Source organism: Hakea prostrata, chromosome 5 (assembly GCF_041222555.1).
Source record: "Hakea prostrata isolate BN-2017 chromosome 5, UWA_Hpros_2, whole genome shotgun sequence".
Classification (NCBI taxonomy): Eukaryota; Viridiplantae; Streptophyta; class Magnoliopsida; order Proteales; family Proteaceae; genus Hakea; species Hakea prostrata.
The window spans coordinates 53200434-53224327 of record NC_142604.1 but is presented as its reverse complement, the minus strand read 5'-3'; the positions used below and the strand labels follow the sequence as shown (position 1 = coordinate 53224327).

Here is a 23894-nt window from a genome sequence, read left to right as displayed (position 1 = left end):
ACCTTCAATTGGACATTGTTTTGTAGGTCCACATTCTCAGGGAGAGTAATGATTATGTTTTAGGAGTAACAATATCTATCCACAATAATATCTGTTTGGGAGAACTTCATTCCATTCAAAAACTAATAGAATATGGATACGACAAACAGTTCATTACATGTTTGATTCTTTACAAGTCAAATTCATTCGTGGCCAGCAACTAACTAGATATCTCTACCAATTGCTTTTATATATAGGTCCAACTTTTTATATACATACATGCTTTGACCATAAAAAGATTCAAGATCTTAACCTCTTATTTATGGGATGTTGGTCTTTTATAATTGAGCCAACTCTTTGGGGTCAACTAATTATTCTTATAATAAATTCAAGGGAATTTTCAACGCCATTCTTTGAGTTATCGAATTTATCAACCAGGCCCCCTATAGGGTGAAAATATATCAAAGACACTCCTTGCTGTTGAGTATCATAGTTACATGCTAATGTAAACAAGTTACATGCTTCAAATGCAAAAGAATAACCTTAAACAAAAAACCCTACATTCAACTCGTTTTTCTATTTCTCTTTGCCATCCAAGACTTCCTTCTCTCCAAATCATAAACGCTCACAAAGTTGGAGAGATGTGATTCATGGATGGAAAAAAACGTCTATTGTGCACATCTCTCTACTGTGCACAGGAGTGCGGCGCCAAGTTACGACACGTGTAAAATGCTAGTTTAATGGTTGAGATCAAAATTGATAATTTTTAAGTGTAAAAGCCCTGAGAAAAACTCATTTAACCCATACCTGCCCTATATGAAAATACCCGAATGATTAAAAACTCTGAACATGGCTTCTCCTTCTCCAAATGCTCCTCCTACCACTGTCATACCTGCACCAGATGTTTCTTCTTCTACTGGAAGCTAAATAACTCTCGCCAAAACCAATCTTCCTCTCTCTTTTGGGCTCCTCTTTTTTTTCAAAACGTGCAGACATATAAATATTCACTCAAAATTTGGTTCTCTCTCTCTTTTCCCTTGTCTCTCAAGTATCAACACAGAATCACAAACGGCAAGGAAGGAAGGAAGTAATGCAACAACCATGATGCTTTCATTTCCTCCAACGAACATTGTGATGGAACAAATTCAGAAGGTTATAATACTACTCTTTATTGATTCCATCATTTCCTCAATTAGGGTTTGCTATGGGTTCTTTGAAGACTATAACTCGTCTCCACCATCTCCGTTTGTGACCACTAGTCCAGATCCATCTTCCAATTCAACGGATGCTTCACCTCCTTCAACTATGACCCCTTCTGATCCGCTGCCCTCAACTCCTCAATCCTCTCCTCCAGCTCCAGTCTCAACCCTGCCTCCTCAGACCTCAATCCTCTCCTCCGCCGTTGCCTCTTGTGGCTTCGCCGTCGGCAACTGTGGCTTCACCCCCACCGTCTCTTGCTCTTACCTCTCCATCACCTTCGGTGTTTTAATCATTCGGGTTTTTTCATATAGAGCAGGTATGGGTTTTTCTTGGGGGCTTTTACACTTAAAAATTATCAATTTTGATCTCAATCATTAAACTGATATTTACACGTGTCGTAACTTAGCGTTGCATTGCTATGCACAGCAGAGAGATGTGTACAGCAGATGATTTTTTTCCTTCATGGATAATGCTTTTAAACTTAGAATGTGAAAGTTATATTGAAAATCGATATATCGATGATGTTACTTATAAGAGATCTGATTAGTATAGTGAGTAATTTAAAAAGTGGCATAAATATTAGGATTAACTTTTTTTTTTTTTTTGGTAGAAATTAGGATTAACTCACTCATGGGCCATGGCACAGAAAATTTCCATAACTGTTACTATGAAATTGATAACATTTTTTAACCAAAAAAAAAAAAATGATAACATTTTTATATTAGGAAATGACAGGAAAGCTAAGTTCATTAAGTAGTGCGAGTGCCGACGATTACCGAATGAGCAGCCGATGGTCCATAAACTCAATAATTATTCACAAGAAGACAAAAAGTACAGGGATGAAAATTCGCTCCTCAGGAAAGTCGGACGAACCCATATTTCTCGAAATGATTCTCAACAGTATTTGAGAGATAAATCAGCGAATCACTATTGAAATTTGAAAGCGAATTCAAAATTATAAAAAATTCAACCAGAAAATATCTTTACAGAGAAATGCATCAGAGATGGGGTGGGTAGGTGGTTCTGTGGTTGTGTTTTAGGTTCTGAGCAAATCCAACCAGCAAAGCTTAGCTACACGGAGACATGGCCGCATCTTCTGCGGCTTCGTCGAGTGTTGAACAAGGCTGTGAAGCTCCCTTGCTATCAAGAACAGATGATGCCGTTCAAGGTGTTGTCGATTACAAAGGCCATCCAGTTAGCAGATCCAGCAGCGGCGGTTGGAGATCTGCCGGCTTTATCATCGGTAAGTTATTAAGCTGCGGCATAAATTCTTTTAGCTTTTTTTGAGTTTTCAGGTCAAGAAAGCAGATATGGGTTTAATTGCAGGAGTGGAAATCACAGAGAGGGTAGCTTTTTATGGGATCGAATCGAACCTCATAAACTACCTCACGGGGCCTCTGAAGCAATCCATGGCCATGGCTGCCGAAAACGTGAATACTTGGGCCGGAGTTGCGTCTATGCTTCCTCTGTTGGGAGCTTTTGTCGCAGATACTTGGCTTGGACGCTATCGTACCATTCTCTTCTCCTCTCTCCTCTATATCCTGGTTCGTTTTTTCTCTCTCCCTCTCTCTATTTTGACTAGCAGAAAGGTTATTTTTGTCCCCCAAAAAAGCAGCAGTTGTGGAACCCCCTAACTTACCGGGCTTTTATGGTTCATACTTCAAACCAGTGTCCGGATCGTAGGAGTGTGGTCTCATCACATCCCTCTATCATACATTTGAGGTTGAGTTCACTTCTAGTCACTGGCCAGTGGTGGACCCTCTATGAGTTGAGTTGGATAAAAACACAGGACCTAGTTTTGGATTTGGATTTGGCTTGGCTCCTTCCCTAGGAGAAAACTCCCAATGAGTGATAGGATTCAATTATATTAAATATTCTAATCAAAAGGTACTCATTGGAGTTCTGCTAACCCTTGGATTAAAATATTTCATACGATTAAATCTTAGGACTCATTCGGCATTCATTGGGAGAATTCTCGAAAGGGAGGATCTAAACCCCCTCTACTTTCCCAGCCCTGAAGATCCAAGCTCAGGTTCAGGTGCACATTTGGATTGGAGGAGCCAATAAGTACCTAATGAGTTATAGGATTTAGTCATGCGTAATATTCTAGTCAAGGTAATGTAAATTCAATAAGTGTCTTTCATTAGAATATTATACATGGCTGAATCCTATAACTCATTAGGTACTTATTAAGAGATTCCTTCCAAGTAGAGGGAGCCAAATACCAGATTGCACTAATATAGAATGATTACAATTGCTTCTAATTTTACTCTGGATTATTATTAGGTTTTCTTTCTAAGTTTAAAAACACCAGTATCACTTTACAACCATTAGATACACTTGCAGTTTGGGATGGATGGTTTTAGATTTCGATTTTGAGTCTTGTTCATTTTAACTATTACCCTATTGACCATCATAGGGTTACTTGGTTAGTAATGACCAACAGCTCTTAGTAAAAATGTCATGGGTTCGACTCTCCATGAGGTTATATGTAATATCCCTATCTCCTATATATAAAAAAGCACCCTTGTACCCAGAAAAAATTATTAGCTTACTGGGATGTCACTAGTCACTACCCCACTAGCAGCGGGAAGCCAATCAATTGGTTCAACCATTTCTATGTGGTAATACTGATTCAAAAATTAAAATGTGGGAAAGTATGTTTTAGAATGAGGTTGGATTGGTGTGGGGTGAGATTTGATTGGTTTTGATTTTGAATTTTGTTTTTATCTAATTTGATCAGTTGTTTGTTTTAGTTGATTTTAGTTTTATTTCATTTGGTTTTCAAGTGTGTGATGCACCATCTGAAATGAAATAAGAATTGATTCTGAAATGAAATGAGAATTGATTTGCTTTGGGTTATAAATTCAGATTGGGTCAATTTCACTAGCTCGATTTGGTCATATCCTTCTCTATTATTTATGAAGAAGGTTCTTTTTTGGGAAGAGCACGCGTGTACATTATGATTCATTCCAGTTCTGTAAAGTCTCATAAATCAAGAACGTCCTTTATTTTCAGGAGTAGTAAGTTTTTTGGGTGCCAAGCCACCAAGAGATCCATATGTTAATACAGGACGGGTACAGCTGACCTTGTTATTATGTTAGGAAAGCAATGATAGAGAAAGAAAAGAAAAGGAAAGGGTTGACACCACTGAAGGCCTTGTGATGTTGGTACCAATAAATATGGGGAATTACTAGTGTGAGGGATCATGTTATGTGCTGACATTTTTTCTCTTCTAATCCTTCCTATTCAGCTGGTTAACCCTTAACACTGTATTATGGCAGGGGCTAGGTTTATTATCTCTATCAGCTTTGCTTCCTTCACATGGTGAACCTAGCTGTCACAACACTGAGAGCAATGCTTCATGTAGTCCTTCCCAATTCCAGATAATCTTGTTCTTCTCTTCACTGTATTTGGTTGCACTTGGGCAAGGTGGACACAAACCATCTGTGCAGGCTTTTGGAGCTGATCAGTTCGATGTGAGAGATCCACAGGAGTGCAAGTCCAGGAGCTCCTTCTTTAATTGGTGGTATTTTGGAATGACTGGGGGTGTAATACTCACAATATCTATTTTGACATATATTCAGGACAACTTGAGCTGGGCTCTTGGGTTTGGAATCCCATGCATTAGCATGGCCGTTGGACTCATTGTTTTCTTGTCTGGAACCAAGACTTATCGATACAGTTTCGATGGGATTAAGAACAATCCATTTCTGCGGATTGTACAAGTGTTTGTTGCAGCTGCAAGAAATCGGCAGATCACTTATTCACCCACTTTCATGGACAAGGAAGTAGGAGAAGTAGTTCCTAGGCCAGGTTCTAACCAATTCAAGTAAGAATTTTCGGTTTAATTAGCTCTCTCTATAGCACTTCCAATCTTTTTCTTTTCCTGGTGCAAGTTCAATTCCCACTCAAGCCAGATCCCTTGAACCCAATCTCCTAGACAATTCTATTATGGGTCTCCTGGAAATGTTATCACCAGGCCAAGGGTGTTGCCCTGTATCACACATTTCTAATAAAACCAGATCATGTCCTTGTACAATGTTGTCAAGTGCACTCTGAGGGCCACTCATATGGAACCCATCAAGATATTGGCCTAGTTGCTTTGTCAAGTTGAGAACATTGCTAAGCTACTTGACCATTCTACAAATTGTAGTGGTATCCTTCACCAGGCACTTACTTTTGGTTTTTCATTTGTTGCAGGTTCCTTGACAAGGCATTAGCAAATACATCAAATGATTCAGAGAAAGAATGGGCAGTGTGCAGTGTGGATCAAGTGGAGGATGCAAAAGCAGTCTTGAGGTTGGTTCCTATATGGACAACATGCTTAGTGTATGCAGTAGTATTTACTCAACCTCCTACATTCTTCACCAAGCAAGGGGCTACCATGGATAGATCAATAGGTTCAGGGTTTGAGATACCAGCTGCATCACTCCAGATCTTCATTAGTTTCTCCATTATCATTTTTATTCCTATTTACGATCGAATCATCGTCCCCACAGCTAGAATCTTTACCAAGAGGCACTCAGGCATAACTATGCTTCAAAGAATAGGAACTGGAATGCTGTTCTCTATGTTGGCTGTGCTGGTAGCTGCACTAGTTGAGAAGCAAAGGCTTCAAATTGCAATAGATGCTGGGCTTATTGATAGACCAAAAGCTACAGTTCCAATGAGTGTTTGGTGGTTGATTCCTCAATATATTTTCCTTGGGATTGCAGATGTTTTCACCATGGTTGGCTTGCAAGAATTTTTCTATGACCAGGTTCCAGATGGGCTGAGGAGTTTAGGCCTCTCCCTGTATCTCAGCATATTTGGTATAGGAAGTTTCCTCAGTAGCTTTCTTATCTCTGCAATTGAGAAAGCAACTGGTGGTGATGGAAAAGAAAGTTGGTTTTCAGACAATCTCAACCGAGCTCATCTTGATTACTTCTATTGGCTTCTTGCAGGGCTTAGTGCTATACAATTGGCTTTATTTTTGTTTTTTTCCAAATCCTATCTCTATAAAATGGGAAGCAAAATTTGAGAGCTTCTTATCCTAGTGGAATTTACCAAATTTTATTTTCTGATATTAATTTTTATGTAAGAACTGTATATTAATATTTCACTAAGTTTCCACTTTTTGATTTCCTATTTCCATTCCTAGAGAAACAGGGGGTCCTGTCTGGTTCTATATCTTATTTCTCCTTGAGTCTTCTTGTATTTATTTACTATATTAATTTAAAGACTGGGTTGCTTATTGTAAGATATTTGCTAAATTAGGGTCCAGATCACCTCCTTGTCACTGTCAAGGGAGAACAATGTGCTCTGCAGATGTTTATCATTGAACCATATAATAGGTGTGGGATTGGGATCTCACTTGATTAGTATTTAGAGGTGGATCTCACCCCTACTGTATGGTTGAGAATCATTGGGAGAGTAAATTGTTCTCCCTAATGGGAGGGGGGGGTGATCCAGACTAGTTAAATCATATGAAATTTGAAATCCGTATTGCCCTATGTCTATTTAGGGTATTTCACCGACCATCTTGTGGATGGGGGGGTCTAGACCTGTAAATGGATCGGATTCCGCTTAAATACACTAGAATCCAAATCTGATTCGCAAAAACCGCTATTCCGAATCCAAATCCGCGGAAATTGAGAGAAGGCATCCAAATTTGAATTCGGAACTTATCAGATATCTGATTATAATCCGATTCGATAAACTATCTAATTATCGATTGGTAATTGTCATTTTTTGTTGTTTTTTTTTAATCAATCCGATTATCAGCCATTATTTGTGAAAAATGTTTAATACTTTACTCTAATTGGATAATTTTTTATTTTGATTATCTGATTACCAGTTTTCGAATCCGAATACTGGTTTTGAAAATCCGATTAGCATCCATTTTCAAGAAAAAAAAATGTTGAACACTTTACTCTATCCAAATAATTTTGTGTTTGGATATTATCCGATCCAATAAGCAATTATCCGAATTCGAATCCGGTTGCTTAACAGACGGATACAGATATTTTTCGGTAAGAAAATTTCCAGATACGGACACCCTTAAACAAATACAAATGTGAATTCGGAGGCGGATTTCGGCTATTCATTTACAAGTCTAGGAGGGACTGGTAGCTTTATCTTAGGGGTGAGAACTATTTCTGATTACCGGTTTTGGAAATCCAATTAGCATATATTTTCAAAGAAAAAAATGTTGAACACTTCACTCTATCCAAATAATTTTGTATCCGGATATTATCCGATCCAAAAGCAAATATCTGAATCCGAATCCGATTGTTTAACGGATGGATACAGATATTTTCTGGTAAGAAAAATTTTCGGATACGGACACCCTTAAACGAATAAGAATGCAAATTCAGAGGAGGATTTCGGCTATCCATTTACAAGTCTAAGAGGGATTGGTAGCTTTATATTATGGGTGAGAATTATTACATATATTGATACACCACTAGGGACGGTTGAACTCATAACCTCTTTATTAAGAGGGGTTACCATTATCAATTGAGTAGATGTGATAAATGCTTGTTTTTTGACATGTTCTTAGTCCGGAGAATGGGGCATATTGAGTTTCTTTTATTCAGTTTCTTTTTACAAAAAGTATATTATAAAATCCAAGGATATTTTTTCTTTGACTCTATTGGGACACGTGGTAGATTCCCCACCCCAAAAAAAAGAAAAAAAAAAAGAAAACCCTCTATAACAATTAACATCTAGTCTGGGCTGACCAGGGAACAGCGGGGAAACGCGCGCGGCGCCGGAGGGCGAACGAAAGGGGGGAAACGAGACAAAACGCCGGAAGCGCAAACACGGAAACACGAACGAAAAGTCAAAAACGCCACCAACCACAAAACGCGGAAAGGTAAACACGCCGCCGCCGGCACAAGCACCGGAAACCACCGAGCGAAGAAAGGAGAACAGAACCAACGGCAAGACAAAACCGAAGAAACCAGGAGACCCGAGCCCCGACGAAAAACCACCAACGCGATCTTTGGCCAGGCCCCGGCGAAGAAACGAAGAAAGAAGAAGAAGACGAGCGCTCCCACTCCCCATCAAATAAAAAAAATTTTTAAAGTAAAGGGTGAGGCACAGAGCCACACACGTTGTCACCGATGATATTTTATTGTTTAAAACGATCAACATATTTAATGCTACGCACAACCCAATTCTACGAAAAAGGTTTTTTAAACCGCCTTAAACCCCACCTACACTTAATTTAAATCAACACCTACGGCGATCCGGCAGCAACCAGCGATACAATTAACATCTCGTCCTTGGGGCTGACTCCTTAGTAATGATACATGTTCGAGGATGTTTGAGGTTTCTCCCGCAAAGGAAAACCAACTTTCAAAGTTGAAAAAAAAAAAGTCAACTCGGATAAACATTTTGAAATGGGAATAACGGTTGTAAGATCTTCAACAACTTCTCCAACGGTTGTAAGATCTTCAAACAACTCCATAAAGCCTTAATTAAATCTTTCCTGTGCCGGCTGCGTTTATCAGGACGGCTGGAAACTCGCTACGTGAGCAGCTGTTTCGTTCAGTGAACACTGAGTGCCTTCCACGTCTCTAACCCAACAAAAATTATAACCTAGCACACTTAAAAAATCCAAAATTTCTGGTTTGGATTGATTCCTCGATTCAATCTCTGCAAATTTCTCTTAGAGTGTTGCAGAATCGAGGGTCTTTGGTAAGCTGTAAGGAAATCAGAGTAAGGTGGGAACAGTGGAGAAGGTATAACAGAGAATGGAAAAGTACGAGTTTGTGAGAGATATTGGTGGTGGACCTCTTGGTTTTGTGAAGCTTATGAGGAATAAAATGACCAATGATCTTGTTGCTATGAAATTCATTGAACGTGGAAACAAGGCAAGTGAATTTTACTTCTTTGAGTCTTTGATGTGTAGCTAGAGCTCTGTTTCAGTTGTTTGAGTTTCATTTGTTGTTGCAGATTGATGAGAGTGTAACCAGAGAGATAATTAATCATAAATCACTTCGACACCCACACGTAATCCAATTCAAGGAGGCAAGTTTTCATCATAAAGTTGGTCTCTTTTCAGAGGCATTTGAGTAGTGATCCTTCAATGTGGTTTTCTTTACAGGTTCTGTTGACTCCAAATCATCTAGTTATTGTAATGGAGTATGCTTCAGGTGGAGAACTGTTCGAGCGAATCTGCTGTGCTGGTAGATTCACAGAAAATGAGGTTTCCCCTCTCTCTGTTTTCTATTGCTTCTTCTTCTTTCAAGTAGTTTATTTTATAATTCTCTTTTTCTTGAAATTTTCAGGCTAGATACTTCTTTCAGCAGCTCATATCCGGTGTTACCTACTGCCATTCAATGGTACCATAAAGCCCCAAAAACACCAGTTTTGTATCCATTACATGGGTAGAGTTTATATAGAATTGCATATAGGTGAATTACAATGCGACATTTAATCTCCACTTATGTAAGACTTCTTTGGGTCTTAGGATATCTGCCACAGAGATTTAAAGCTGGAGAATATGCTAGTAGATAAATTACCAGTACCTCGACTGAAAATCTGTGGTTTTCGCTTCTCAATGGTCAGTAACCAATGATCCAAAACAAATATTTACTTTTGAAGATGTTGTTTCATTTTCTTTGGTGTTCTGGATCATTATACAGTCTTCTTCAGTGCATTCAAGGCCCAAGTCTCTAGTGGTAGCACCAGAATATGTTGCACCAGAGGTCATATCTGAAGATGAATACAATGGAATGGTAATTTCACAACTTGTTTCCTGCTTTTTGGAACATTGCCATTTCACTTTGCTCAGTCTTCTCTCACACTTCCTGTGTACTTTTAGTTTGCAGATGTGTGGTCATGTGGAGTTGCTCTCTATGTTATGCTAGTGGGAGGATACCCATTTGAAGATCCAGTAGAGCCAGAGAATTTAAGGAAAACTATTGCTGTAAATAGTCCCCCTTTATCTTATTTCTTTTTTGTTCATGACTTGGACTGTATAGTTCATTTACAATCCTTTTGATTTTTTGTTTCTGCAGAGAATAACAACAGTCCAATACAAATTTCCTTCCTACATTTATCTATCACAAGATATCAAGCAACTCCTTTCTCGTATATTTGTTGCAGATCCATCCAAGGTATGTCTAGGACATTGGCTACATGAACTATAACTGTGAAGCATTGTTCTGAAAGTTGCTGGTGTGGTAAACTTGCAGCGGATTACAATGAAAGAAATCAAGAATCATCCATGGTTCTTACAGAACTTGCCTAGGGGTATAACAGATTCTGCTCAGGCCATCTACTATAAAAAAGACAGCCCAAGATTTTCACCTCAAAGTGAGAAGGAAATAATGAAAATTGTGGGAGAAGCAAGAACAACTCCTCCAGTTTCTAAGTCTGTTAGTGTCTTGAGCATTGAAGAAGACAAAATGGATAGCAGAGTAGGAGATGAGTATAACAAGCAGAAGAGGGGGAGGAAGACGAGTCTGATAAAATCACCAATGAGATTCATCAGTGGAGAATTAAGGACACCTCCTATAGTTTCAAGGTCTGTTAGTATTTCAAGCATCGATGAGGAATACAAAATGGAGTGCAAAGTAGAAGAAGACTCTGACAAGCATAAGAGGTGGAACAAGTTCAATCTGCTAAAATCACCAGTAAGATTCATCAGTGGAGAATTAAGGACACCTCCTATAGTTTCAAGGACTGTCAGTATTTCAAGCATCGATGACGAATACAAAATGGAATGCAAAGTAGAAGAAGAATCTGACAAGCATAAGAAGTGGAACAAGTTAAATCTGCTAAAATCACCAAAGAAATTCATCAGTGGAGAACTGCAATTCAACTAGGTATTACTCTCCTTTTATCACTATAGAAGCTATATCTTTGAAGTTTGTAGTTAGAGCAGTTCAAACTAGAACACTTTGTTATAGTGGAATCAAAGGTGTGGTATAGAGCTTGTTAAAACTGACTGTAAAATTCCACTTCATTTTAACCCCTCTCTTGATTTCAAGTTATTATTTCCTTCTTTTAAGGGAGAGAAAGTTCCAGTCTACCAGATTCTGGGTCAATCTTTTGAGTAATTGTTGAGAATGCTTCTATGATATGCATATTCACTCCTGACGTCAATAACAAATGAAGTTTTGATAAACTGAAAAAATCAGTTGTGTTATGGATAGTATGGATTGAATATATAGAATTTTTATTTTTTGGGTTTCATCTCAATTGGATGATTCAATAAATGGTTTTTCCTCAATTGTAGCCTTAAACCTAAATAAAGCTTTATGTGGAACATGGCAAAATGCAATTCAAGCAGAAAGATATAGTCCATTAAATGATCAACACCTGCTTAAAATCTAAGGAGAAAATAATGTACCAAATAACAGAATTTTATAGCCTAAGCAGATTAGTGAAGTTGGTCTTTCTATGTTCTTTCAATATAGGATTCAAGTGAATTTTCCTTAATGGCTGATTAACACTAATAGAGAAGAATTTGTACAATCCATTTCAGATTGACATGGTTGCCGAAAAATTGAAAGAAACAAACGAAAATGTGAAAGAAATGCAACAGTTCACATTTGTTGTGTATTGTATATATATACAAAAGTTCTTTGCATCTGAGTATGAAGAGAAGCAAATGTTATGATAACTATTACGTCTCAAATCCGATCAAGGTTCCGACTCAGCTGGGCTGACTCCCGAGTATCTTTTCGAATGCGGACGATGAATCCTGCAAGAAAGGTTAGACGTGGGCCGGCTCGGATGTCGGGTAACCACCTCCAATGGCTAAGTCATTCGGTGATCAGATTAAAATCCCGTGCAAATGCTACATAGGAATTTACTGAGAAAGTGTTTGTGTCTTACCGGAGGGGTGAGTCTTCGTTAAATAGTGTGCGCGTTACCTTTTTGGGTACAGATAGATCCCCCGACGGTTGTTTCGCCTAATCATCTCTGGGGCTGACCTTCCATTTAAGGCGGTGTTGCCGTATAGATCCAGCGTGAGTGCATGGAGCCCCATAGGTGTCGCGTGGTCGGCTTATACCCCGACTGTGTTGCTGACCTAATACCGTGGTCGGGTCCTGATCCGGTCGGGGGATTCTTCCCGTATCACTAATATTGGCCGACCACCGGTCTGGCCAATGAATCAAGTATCAACCCATAGAACCTAGGGTTTAATTTGATTAAAAACTGACCAAACTATGGGCTGCATGGGCGTGTAATTAAGCAGGGACATCAAATGAGAGATCTAACTGAGATCATGCATTCAATGTAACAAGATGGATACTAAGGATTCATTAGGATCTTCCAATGTAATGGTTTGAATCTTGAATAAATGAAAATTTAGGATTGATAAGTTATCAAATTTTACAATCATAACTTATCATATATGTCAACCACTAGCCCATTTAGTGTGTCATCTTTATATTTTAAACCACTTCCTTGTTTTCAATCACTTTTGAGAGGTTTGGTTTTTCTCTTTTTTTCTAATTCAGATTCTTACTTTGGTTAACTCAGTAGATTAAAGCTTAAAATGTGAACCGGCTCTTCAATTCTATCACAAAGCTTGTGTTAACATACTTCCATAACCAAATATAAAGATCTATAAATGGTTTTGAGAACATGCACTAATTCTGCATGCAAAATTCATCTAGAGCTGCTATGGATCTAATACCATGAGGACTATCATGTTTGTAGTTGCACAGATAATGCAATTAATGTGATAACACACATTTTTTGTGAAAAACCATGACCAACAATATTTGCATGAATATCTGTTTTTCACATATTTATAAGACAATGTCTCATATAGGAAGTAATGTGAATGTATTTATTTTTGAACAATCATTATTATTTGATTTTTATTATCATACTGAAATTGAGGAGATTTTTCTGTCACATATGAGATGTTGGAGCAAACTAAATGAAGTATCTTCATTTTCAATAGTTAAAATTTGGGTGAGTTTTGTTTTCACGTTCAATTTAATCTCATGATGTGACCCAATAGCCAAAACTGTTGGAACTGAACTTATATCCATACTCAGTCAAGTAATCAATCTGTTATAACCCAATTAATTTAACCTACTTTTGGCCCATGGAATTGGGGCATTGGGTCTTAATGGAATTGGGGCATTTTTTGTGAACAGGATTCAAATGAAGTTTTCTTAATGGCTGGTTAAAAGTAAAGAGAAAAATATGTATAATGCATTCTAAATTGACATGGTTGCCAAAAAATTGAAAGAATCAAACAAAAATATGAAAGAAAAAAAAAATGCTACAATTAACATTGCTTATATATGAGTTTTTTGGAACTGGGTTTGAAGAGAAGCAAATGTTATGATAATATTGGCTGACCGCTGGTCTAGACAATGGATAGAGACCCATAGAACTTGGGGTTCCATCTGGTTCAAAGCTAACCAGAGTCACCAGACTCTTGGCCGCAATGACGTCAAATGGCAGATCTGACTGAGGTCATGCGTTTTGTGCAACAAGAGATGGGTACTAAGGGGTCATGGGGATCTTCCGATGTAATGGTTTTGGATCTTGAATAAATAAAAAATTTAGGGTTGATAAGTTATCAAATTTTACAATCAGAAACTATCATATATGTCAACCACAAGTCCATTTGGTGGCGTCTTCCTGATATTTTAAACCACTTCTTCCTTCTCAATCAACTTTGAGAGGTTTGGTTTTTCTTTTTTTTTGTAATTCAGACTCTTACTTTGGAGCTTTACTTTGGCTAAGTCATTAGATTAAAGCTTAAAATGTGAACTAATGGACCTTCAATTCTATCACAAAACTATTGTTAACTCACTTCTATAACCCAATATGAAGGTCTACAAAGGGTTTTGAGAACATGCAATAAATCTGCATGCACAATTGATGAGGAATATCATCTTTGCAGTTGTTTAACATTTCTTAACCCATAATGCAATTGATGTGATAACACATATTCTCGGTAAACCATGAGCAAGAATAGTTGCATGAATATCTGTTTCTCATATGTTTATAAGACAGTGGTCATATAAAAATCAATTGAATGCATTCATTTTTTGAATAATCATAATTTATTAATTGATTTTTATTATCATAATGAAAAGGTGAAGGTTTTTGAATTACATATGAGATGTTGGAGAAAATGAAATGAAGTATTCTTTATTTTCAATAATTAAAATTTGGTGAGAATTAGACATTGCCCTAATTCTTTAACTGCTGAAAAACTATTACAAAATTCAAAGAAAACGACAATGAGATTGCAAGAAAAGCCACTGGTTCAACTGAATTAGCCAATATACCCCAATGCAGTTCCCTATTCAAGCTCCAATACCAACATAAAAGACATTAGATTAATGAAAACCATGAGATTTCATGTGTAATTCAATATCTGTCCCAAGGTGTTTGAAGTATCCACTGCAAAAGTATTTTTAACCCAAAAAGCAAATGCCGGTCAGTGAGCAGTGAGTAAATTGAATTTATGATTATATTATGTTGAAATAAATACTACGGAATAGCGAATTGAAATAAAAAATAAAAAACACATAGAGGTTTAAGTGTTTAACGTGGTTCACACACCGGTGTAGTATGTTATATCCACGGGCAAAAAAGAAAAGTTTTTCCACTATGTAGAAGAAGAACAGAAGGAGATCTCATAACTAATCGCCAAGAATAACATTACAAGAACTCTCACCAAATGCTCTAATAAAAAATCTCAAATTTCTCAATAATATGGTAGACGAACATAAGATACATATATATAGACTCCAATTGGGTAAATGGGTCAACCTATTGGGTCAGATCGTACCTTACCACGAGAGCTCCGCCCCCATACCCCCTCCGCAATCCAAGATCAATGCTGAGCTCTGGCCCTCCACTTCCACCACAAATCTCTGCAAACTGATCATTCAGGTCTCCTACCAAAATATATCAATGCGGGTCCACCGCCCTAGCCTCTAAAAGACAGTCCAAGATTTTTCACCTCCTAATTAAAATTGTGGGAGAAGCAAGAACAACTCCTCCGGTTTCCAAGTCTATTAGCGTCTTGAGTACTGAAGAAGACAAAATGGATACCAGAGTAGGAGATGAGTATAACAAGCAGAAGAGTGGAGGAAGACGTCTGATAAAGTCACCGATGAGATTCATCAGTGGATAATTAAGGACACCTATAGTTTCAAGGTCTGTTAGTATTTCAAGCATCGACGAGGAATACAAAATGGAATGCTAAGTAGAAGAAGAATCTGACAAGCATAAGAGGTGGAACAAGTTTAATCTGCTAAAATCACCAAAGAAATTCATCAGTGGAGAACTGCAATTCAATTAGGTATTACTCTCCTTTTATTACTATAGAAGCTATATCTTTGAAGTTTGTAGTTAGAGCAGTTCAAACTAGAGCACTTTGTTATAGTGGAATCAAAGGTGTGGTATAGAGTTTGTTAAAATTGACAGTAAAATTTCACTCCATTTTAACTCCTCTCTTGATTTCAAGTTATTATTTCCTTCTTTTAAGGGAGAGAGTCTACCAGATTCTGGGTCAATCTTTTGAGTACTTGTTGAGAATGCTTCTATGATACGCATATGCACTCCTGACGTCAATCACAAATGAAGTTTTCATAAACTGAAAAAAACCAGTTGTGTTATGGATAGTATGGATTGAATAGAATATTTTTTTTCTGGGTTTCATCTCAATTGGATGATTCAATAAATGGTTTTTCCTCAATTGTAGCCTTAAACCTAAATAAAGCTTTATGTAGAACCTGGCAAAATGCAATTCAAGCAGAGAAATAGTCCATTAAATGATCTAACACCTGCTTAAAATCTGAGGAGAAACTAATGTACCAAATAACAGAATTACTGTGGAGTCTTACTTCGGCTAACTCATTAGATTAAAGCTTAAAACGTGAACTCACCCTTCAATTCTATCACAAAACTAGTGTTAACGTACCCCTATAACCAAATATAAAGGTCTATAAATGGCTTTGAGAACATGCACTAATTCTGCATGCAAAATTCATCTAGAGTTGCTATGGATCTCAATACCATGAGTACTATCATCTTTGTAGTTTAATATTTCTTAACACATAATGCAATTGATGTGATAACACACATTTTTCGTGAGTAACCATGAGCAAGAATATTTGCATGAATATCTGTTTCTCATATATTTATAAGACAATGTCTCATATAGGAAGTAATGTGAATGCATTCATTTTTTGAACAATCATTGTTATTTGGTTTTTATTATCATAATGAAAAGGAGGTTTTTTAGTCGCATATGAGATGTTGGAGTAAACTAAATGAAGTATTCTTCATTTTCAATAGTTGAAATTTGGTGAGAATCAGACATTGTTCTAATTGTTTCAACTGTGAAAAAAATAAGACACAAACAAAGACTTGTCATGGAGATTGTCATAAATGCCACTGGTAGAAGTGAATTGGAGAATATACTCTCCACTTAAGCTCCAATACCAACATAAAAGACATTAAATTAATGAAAAGTGTGACACTTAGAGCAAAGACATTTACCAAACTCAACCATCTAATATATAAACGTAGACGCGATGATTAAAGAGAAGTAACCATGGTACATGGTAATCAGGAGTGCCATGAGTGCTTTGGAGCCGATATGTTTAATTTCTAGTTTAAAGAAATAAGAAGAAAGTTAAATTTTGTGTTTAATTTCTAGTTTTAAAGAAGTAAGAAAAAAGAAGAAAGTAGAATGCTTTATGAGTTTAGCCTTAGCCTACTTAGCTTGTTGTGTTCCTTGGGGTTTTCTGAATTAATTGTTTAGTTATATAAATAAAAAAAACACATTATCTATTGATATTGCAGAACAATCTTGAGTCTTCTAATTCTTCAGTCTCTGGATCCTATACCAGGGACATTTGGGTCACCTTCTAAAAAATCTAAGTCTTTGTTTGCGGTCGCACAGACATCTTCTGCATGACTCTCATATCACAACACATATCATTTTTGAATTTTTATTAGAACTTTCATGGCAAGCAACAGAGTTGAATTCCATACACATAATAGGGAATTCAATTATCCACTATGTTTTGGACCTTCGAAAACTATGTTTTGGACTTTCGAAAACCAATAGAGTTTTTTTGTCAGATTCAGTTTAATCTGAACTGATATCCAAACTGATATCCAAACTACCCCACTAACCAATTTGTTATAACCCAATTAATTTAACCAGCTTTTTGTCCATAGGATTCATGGGGCGTTGTTACTGTAGGCTTTAGGTGGAGAGTTGTTCAGCGAATCTGCTGTGTTGGTAGATTTACAAAAAATGAGGTTGTCCCTTTGATTGCTCTCTCTAGTTTCTTCTTCTTCTCTCCAATAAGTTTATTTTACACTGATATGCTCGAGTAGGGGTGTAAACGGACCGGATTCGGATCGGATAGTGGTATATCCATATCCGCATCCTATTGTATTCTGACGGATTCAGATAATATCATATCGGTTTTCGGACGGATTTGGTCGGATTCAGATGATAATCGAATAGTTATTTTCTTAAGTAGATTCTTTTAAATGGGCATGAATATAGATTGAATACAAGTTTTTGACTAGCTGTTATTTTTTTACCTTTTTATTTGTGAGGGCTAGGTTTGAAATTTTAGAATTTAACAACTTTGGTAGCTATTTTAGTAGAAAATCTAGAAAAATAGTCACATATCATAGGTAAAATTTATTAAAAATAATAATAAATCTAAATAAGTAACTTAATCAGATAATTTTATCGGATGGATAATAATCGGTAAGAAAGGGGTATACCATATCTGCATCCTATTAATAATCGGACGGATTCAGATACCCCTAAACGAATGCAGATGCGAATTCAGAAGTGGATTTCGGTTATCCATTTACACCCCTATACTCGAGCCCATAATGAAAGTTTGACCAAGGGCAACCAGGGAAGTTCGGGTTGACCAGGTTGTGAACAGTCTGAAGATGAACCAATATAGGCAACGTGCAATGATCCAGTCATCATCAATCTCTCTAAGAGTTTGGAATTAGGTTATACTGAGAGACCTAGATTTAACTGATAGAATCTAAATATAATTTTACAACTAAAGTCCGGGATAAACTGAAACAACTGCCGCAGAGAGTAGTTTTAGTAAGATCTATAAATACTCATACATCCACCAAGAAAAGGTATGCGTTCTTGAGTTATTTCCAATAGCATCGAGTTCTGCAACTTGTTTTCTTATCCCAAAGTTCAGTGCTTCACTAACTTGACCGTCAGAGGCATTACTCAACCAATCCGACCGAACACGTTCTTGCATATTAAGTTGTTCGTATGGACGAGCATGATTTTGCAGCAATATATATTTAATTTTTTTTCTTGAAATTTTCAGGCTACATACTTCTTTCAGCAGCTCATATCAGGTGTTACCTGCCACTCAATGGTACCAAAAAGCTTAAGAACCCCACTTTTTTGTTATATAGGATATTATTACAATGATAGAGTTGATATAGAACTATGTATAGGTGGGTTGAACAAAACTTTTATTTTGGGTTTCATCTTAATTGGATGATTCAATAAATGGTTTCTCCTCTATTGTAGTCTTAAACCTAAATGATGCTTTATGAGGCACATGTCAAAATGCAATTCAAGCAGATAAATAATATATCCATTAAATGATGAATACCTGCTTAAAATCTAAGGAGAAACTAACGTACAAAATAACAGAATTTTATAGCCTTATAATTGCCTATTTGGAATTGGTCTCTTAATGTTTTTTGTTAACATGATTCAAATGAATTTTTCTTAATGGTTGGTTAACACTAAAGAGAAAAATATGTATAATGCATTTTAAATTGACATGGTTGACAAAAAATTGAAAGAATGAAACAAAAATATGAAGAAAAAAATGCAATAATTCACATTGCTTATGTACAAGTTCTTTGGAATTGGGTTTGAAGAGAAGCAAATGTTATGATAATATTGGCTGACCACTGGTCTAGCCAATGAATAGAGTATCAACCCATAGAACTTGGGTTTCATCTTGTTCAAACTAACCAGAGTCACGACTATTGGCCACATAGGCATGTAAACAAGGATGTCAAATGGCAGATCTGACTGAGGTTATGCATTTGGGGCAACAAGGATGATTACTAGGGAGTCACGAGGATCTTCTGATGTAATGGTTTTGGATCTTGAATAAATAAAAAATTTAGGGTTAATAAGTTATCAAATTTTACAATGAGAAATTATCATTTATGTCAACCACAAGGCCATTTGGTGGCTTCTTCCTTGTATTTTAAACCACTTCTTCCTTCTCAATCAACTTTGAGAGGTTTGGTTTTTCTCTTTTCTAATTCAGACTCTTACTTTGGAGCCTTACTTTGGCTAACTCATTAGATTAAAGCTTAAAATGTGAACTAATGGACCTTCAATTTTATCACAGAGCTTGTGTTAACGTACTTCTATAGACAATATAAAGGTCTATAAATGGTTTTGAGAACATGCACTGATTCTGCATGCAAAATTTATGAGGAGTATCATCTCTCTATTTGTTTAACATTTCTTAACACATAATGCAATTAATGTGATAACACACATTCTCAGTTAAAAGCCATGAGCAAGAATATTTGCATGAATATCGGTTTCTCATATATTTATAAGACAGTGGTTCATAGAGAAATCAATTGAATGCATTCATTTTTGAATAATCACAATTTTTCATTTTATTTTTATTATCATAATGAGAAGGTAAAGGTTTTTGAATCACATATGAGATGTTGGAGTAAACTAAATGAAGTAATCTCCATTTTCAATGATTAAAATTTGGTGAGAATCGGACATTGCCCTAATTGTTTCAACTGCAGAAAAACTAATACAAAAATCAAAGAAGCACGACAATGTAATCGCAAGAAAAACCACTGGTTCAACTGAATTTGTCAGTATACTTACCCTACAGTCAAGTTCCCTATTCAAGCTCCAATACTAACATAGAAGACGTTAGATTAATAAAAATCATGAGATTTCATGTGTAACTCAAAATATGTCCCAAGGATTTTAAAGTATCAGTTGCAAAATTATATTTTATCCAAAAACAAATTGAATTTATAATTATATTATGATATATATAAAAATAAAATAAATAAATAAATAAATAAAAACACTTAACGAAATAGTAAATCGAAAAAAAAACAAAAAACGAAAACATATAAAGATTTAACGAGGTTCACACACTAATGTGATATGCTATGTCCATGGGCAAAGAATAAATTTGTTCCATTAAGTAGAAGAATAACAGAAAAAGATCTCACAATCAATCACCAAGACGACATTACAATAACTCTCACCCAATGTTCTAATCGAAAATCCTAAATCTCTCAATAATATGTTATGCAAACATAAGATATATATATATACACAAACTCCCATCGGGTCAGGTCATATCGTACCGCAGGAGCTTCACCCCACACCCCTTCCATAGATCGAGATCAGTGGTGAGCTCCGACCCTCCACTTCCACCACAAGTCTCCGCAAACTAGTCATTTAGGTCATCCACCAAAATATATCGATGCTGGTCCATTTTCCAAATTGGGTTCAAGAATTGGGTCAAAACATAACATATTACCACAAACTACACCATCTAACATATAAATGTCAATGCAATGGTTACAAGAGAAGCAACCATGGTACATGGTACTAAGGAACGGTTTGGAGCCGTGGACTTCGTGGTTGATTTCAAGTCTCTAAAGAGGGGGGAAAAAAAAAGGGAAAGAAATGGGGGTTTTTTTTTTTTTTTTTTTTCTTTTTTATTTTGTTTTGTTTTGTTTTTTTTGTTGTGTTGTGGGGTGTTTGGGGTGTTTTTTTTTTTTTTTTTTTTGGTTCCTCCTTTTTTTTTTTTTTTTTTTTTTTTTTTTTTTTATAAAAAAAAATATTTTTTTTTTTTTTTTTTTTTTTTTTTTTTTTTTTTTGTTTTTTTGTTTTTAATAACTAAAAAAAAAAAAATAAAAAAAAATATATTATTATATTTTTTTTTTTTTTTTTTTTTTTTTTTTTTTTTTTTTTTTTTTTTTTGGTTTTTTGTTGGGGCCTTTTTTTTTAAATTAAAAAATTTTTTTTTTTTTTTTTTTTTTTTTGTTTTTTTTTTGTTGGGTTTAGTGATGAAAATCACTTTATCTTTTGTTTGAATTCAAATTTTGAATTTGGTGGGTCCCACTTAGTGTTTAACATGGGTAGGTGTTTGGTATCTCATTAAGAGGGCCTTGGGAGAGGTAAATGGAGAGAGAAAAGGTGAGTTTCTAGTGACTTCTAAAGGGGTTTTTGTCCAAAAACGGGATTGAGCTTTTGGAGTCTTCTTCTTCTTGTGGTTTTGCAAGAAAAGGTTTCTCTTCTCTCTTGTATTCTCTCTATTGCAACTCCATTGAAGCTTGAGCTTGGATTGAAGGGTTTTCTTCAAGAGCTTAAGGTGGAAGGGTATTCTAAGGAGCTTTGAGAGGTTATGTGACCGGTTGAGGTAACATTGTATCACACTCAAATCTTGTACTATTTTGAAGATTAAAATAGTGAAATCCCTCCCCGTGGATGTAGCTAATCTCGAATATTTCGGATTAGTGAACCACGTAAAATTCTTGTGTGTTGTTTGCATTTTCTTTTCATTCTTGTGGTGGTTTGTTGTTTATTTGCTTTGTGATTGTCTTTCAATTTATATTGCACAAGATCCTTGGTTTATTTTGTTACTTTGGGTGATTTGTTTAATCATCCGGTTCCGTGGATAAGGTCTTGTCTTCTACAATTGGCATCAGAGCATAGGTTTTGTGCATTTATTTTGAAGACAATGAGTGCTCATACATTTAGGGTGGAGCCATTTGATGGAAAGACAAATTTTGAATTATGGAAAATGAAGATGAAAGATTTGTTGATTCAAAATGGTTGTCACAAAGCATTGTTGGGAAAGGATAAGAAACCGGAGGGAATGAAAGATGATGATTGGGAAGAGATGGATCTCAAAGCCATGTCTACTATTCGGTTGAGCTTGTCCAATGAAGTTTTGTTTAATATTGCACATGAAAAATCGGCGGCGGATTTGTGGTCAAAGTTGGAAAGCATCTACCAAACAAAGTCTCTCACAAATAGAATTTTCTTGAAGAGAAAATTATTTTCTTGTAGAATGAAGGATGGTTCAAATATTTCTAATCATTTGAATGAGTTCAACAATATACTTTGTCAATTGGAAAGTGTTGAAGAAAAGATGAAGGATGAAGACAAGGCGGTGATTTTACTTTGCACTCTACCGGAATCTTATGATCATTTAGTAACGACCCTATGTTGTAGTAAGGGGGATTCTCTTGACTTTGATTCGGTTTGTAGTACATTACTTGCCGATGAACTCCGAAAAAAGGCTTCTTTGGGAAGTTCTATGGAGGTGGGTTCGGAAGCTAATATGACAAGGGGTAGAAGCAAAGAACGTCATGATTCTTCAAAGGGTTCTTCAAGAAGCAAGTCAAGACATCGATCTAAATCCAAGGGGCATGATGGCAAGTACAATTGTTGGTTTTGTGGAGAGAGTGGACATCTTAAAAAGAATTGTTTCAAAAGAAAGAAAAATGGTTTTAATTCGGGAAATGAAAAAGGTAAAGAGATTGTTGGTGAACATTCTAAGGAGGCAAATCAAGTTGTGGCTACCACATCTAGTGTTATCGAAGATGAAGTGTTGATAGTGGGTTGCAATTCGGAATTTCACCAAAATTGGGTTCTTGACACCGGTGCTACACATCATATGTGCCCACACAAATCTTGGTTTAGCACATATGAGCCATGTGAAGGAGGATTGGTGAAGATGGGGAATAACTCATCTAGTAGAACACTTGGCATTGGATCGATACACTTGAAGATGTATGATGGTATTGTTCGCACACTTGAAAATGTTAGACATGTTCCGGATATGACAAAATGTTTGATTTCTTTATCTACTTTGGAGAAGGAAGGTTGTAAATTTTCCGGAGGAGATGGAGTACTCAAAGTTTCAAGAGGTGCTCTTGTTATCATGAAGGGAATCCGGGTTGGTCTCTTGTACAAGTTGTTGGGTAGTTCCATTGTTGATGATGTTGCAAATGTGGCGGTTGACAAAGGAGATGTTTCTCTTAGGTTGTGGCATCGAAGACTTGGGCACATGAGTGAAAAAGGTATGAAAGTTTTGATGGAAAAGAAACTTATCCCAAATCTGAATTTTTTAGAGAAGGAATTTTGTGAGCATTGTGTCTATGGGAAGCATCATAGAAGGGCTTTTAAAGCGGGTATGCACACAAGTAAAGGGATTGTTGATTATATTCACTCGGATGTTTGGGGTCCATCACCGGATATGTCTTATGGTGGTGCTCAATACTTTGTTACTTTCATTGATGATTTTTCAAGGAAAGTATGGGTGACAATTCTCAAGTCAAAGAGTGATGTGTTAATGGCATTCAAGAACTTCAAGGTTGAGGTGGAGAAAACAACCGGTAGAAGCATCAAAGTTTTGAGGACGGATAATGGAATGGAATATGCAAAGAATGAATTTGGTAATTTTTGCAAGGAAGTAGGAATTGTATGGCATCATACGGTTGTGCATACTCCACAACAAAATGGAGTGGCGGAACGCATGAATAGAACATTGATGGAGAGGGTTCGGGCTATGCTTAGCAATGCAAACTTGGAGAAAGAATTGTGGGCCGAAGCGGTGTTGACGGCATGCTATCTTGTGAATAGGTCTCCTTCAATGACTTTGGGTGGAAAGACTCCAAATGAGGTA

The 23894-nt window shown here is 36.4% G+C and overlaps 1 protein-coding gene and 1 pseudogene across 2 annotated transcripts; both read left to right on the top strand.

Annotated features, from left to right (window-relative positions):
- Positions 1-1953: 1953 nt before the first annotated feature.
- On the top strand, positions 1954-6416 carry LOC149016510 (protein NRT1/ PTR FAMILY 5.10-like). Its single transcript, XM_089154638.1, has 4 exons — positions 1954-2422; positions 2506-2723; positions 4464-5011; positions 5383-6416. Exons 1-4 carry the CDS (start codon positions 2263-2265, stop codon positions 6200-6202), a joined length of 1746 nt encoding a protein of 581 aa, XP_089010764.1. The 5' UTR covers positions 1954-2262; the 3' UTR covers positions 6203-6416.
- Positions 6417-8808: 2392 nt separating this feature from the next.
- On the top strand, positions 8809-10777 carry LOC149016509 (serine/threonine-protein kinase SAPK7-like; annotated as a pseudogene). Its single transcript, XR_016173496.1, has 9 exons — positions 8809-9041; positions 9124-9198; positions 9275-9376; positions 9459-9512; positions 9641-9733; positions 9816-9908; positions 9995-10099; positions 10191-10289; positions 10368-10777. The product of XR_016173496.1 is annotated as a serine/threonine-protein kinase SAPK7-like (transcript).
- Positions 10778-23894: the final 13117 nt, after the last annotated feature.

What these genes read in the sequence shown, in the direction of transcription:
- LOC149016510 (XM_089154638.1), top strand. Translation starts at nt 2,263, where the DNA reads ATGGCCGCATCTTCTGCGGCTTCGTCGAGTGTTGAACAAGGCTGTGAA. An exon ending in ATCTGCCGGCTTTATCATCG is followed by an intron (nt 2,423 to 2,505) that starts GTAAGTTATTAA and finishes GTTTAATTGCAG; the next exon opens with GAGTGGAAATCACAGAGAGG. An exon ending in CCTCTCTCCTCTATATCCTG is followed by an intron (nt 2,724 to 4,463) that starts GTTCGTTTTTTC and finishes GTATTATGGCAG; the next exon opens with GGGCTAGGTTTATTATCTCT.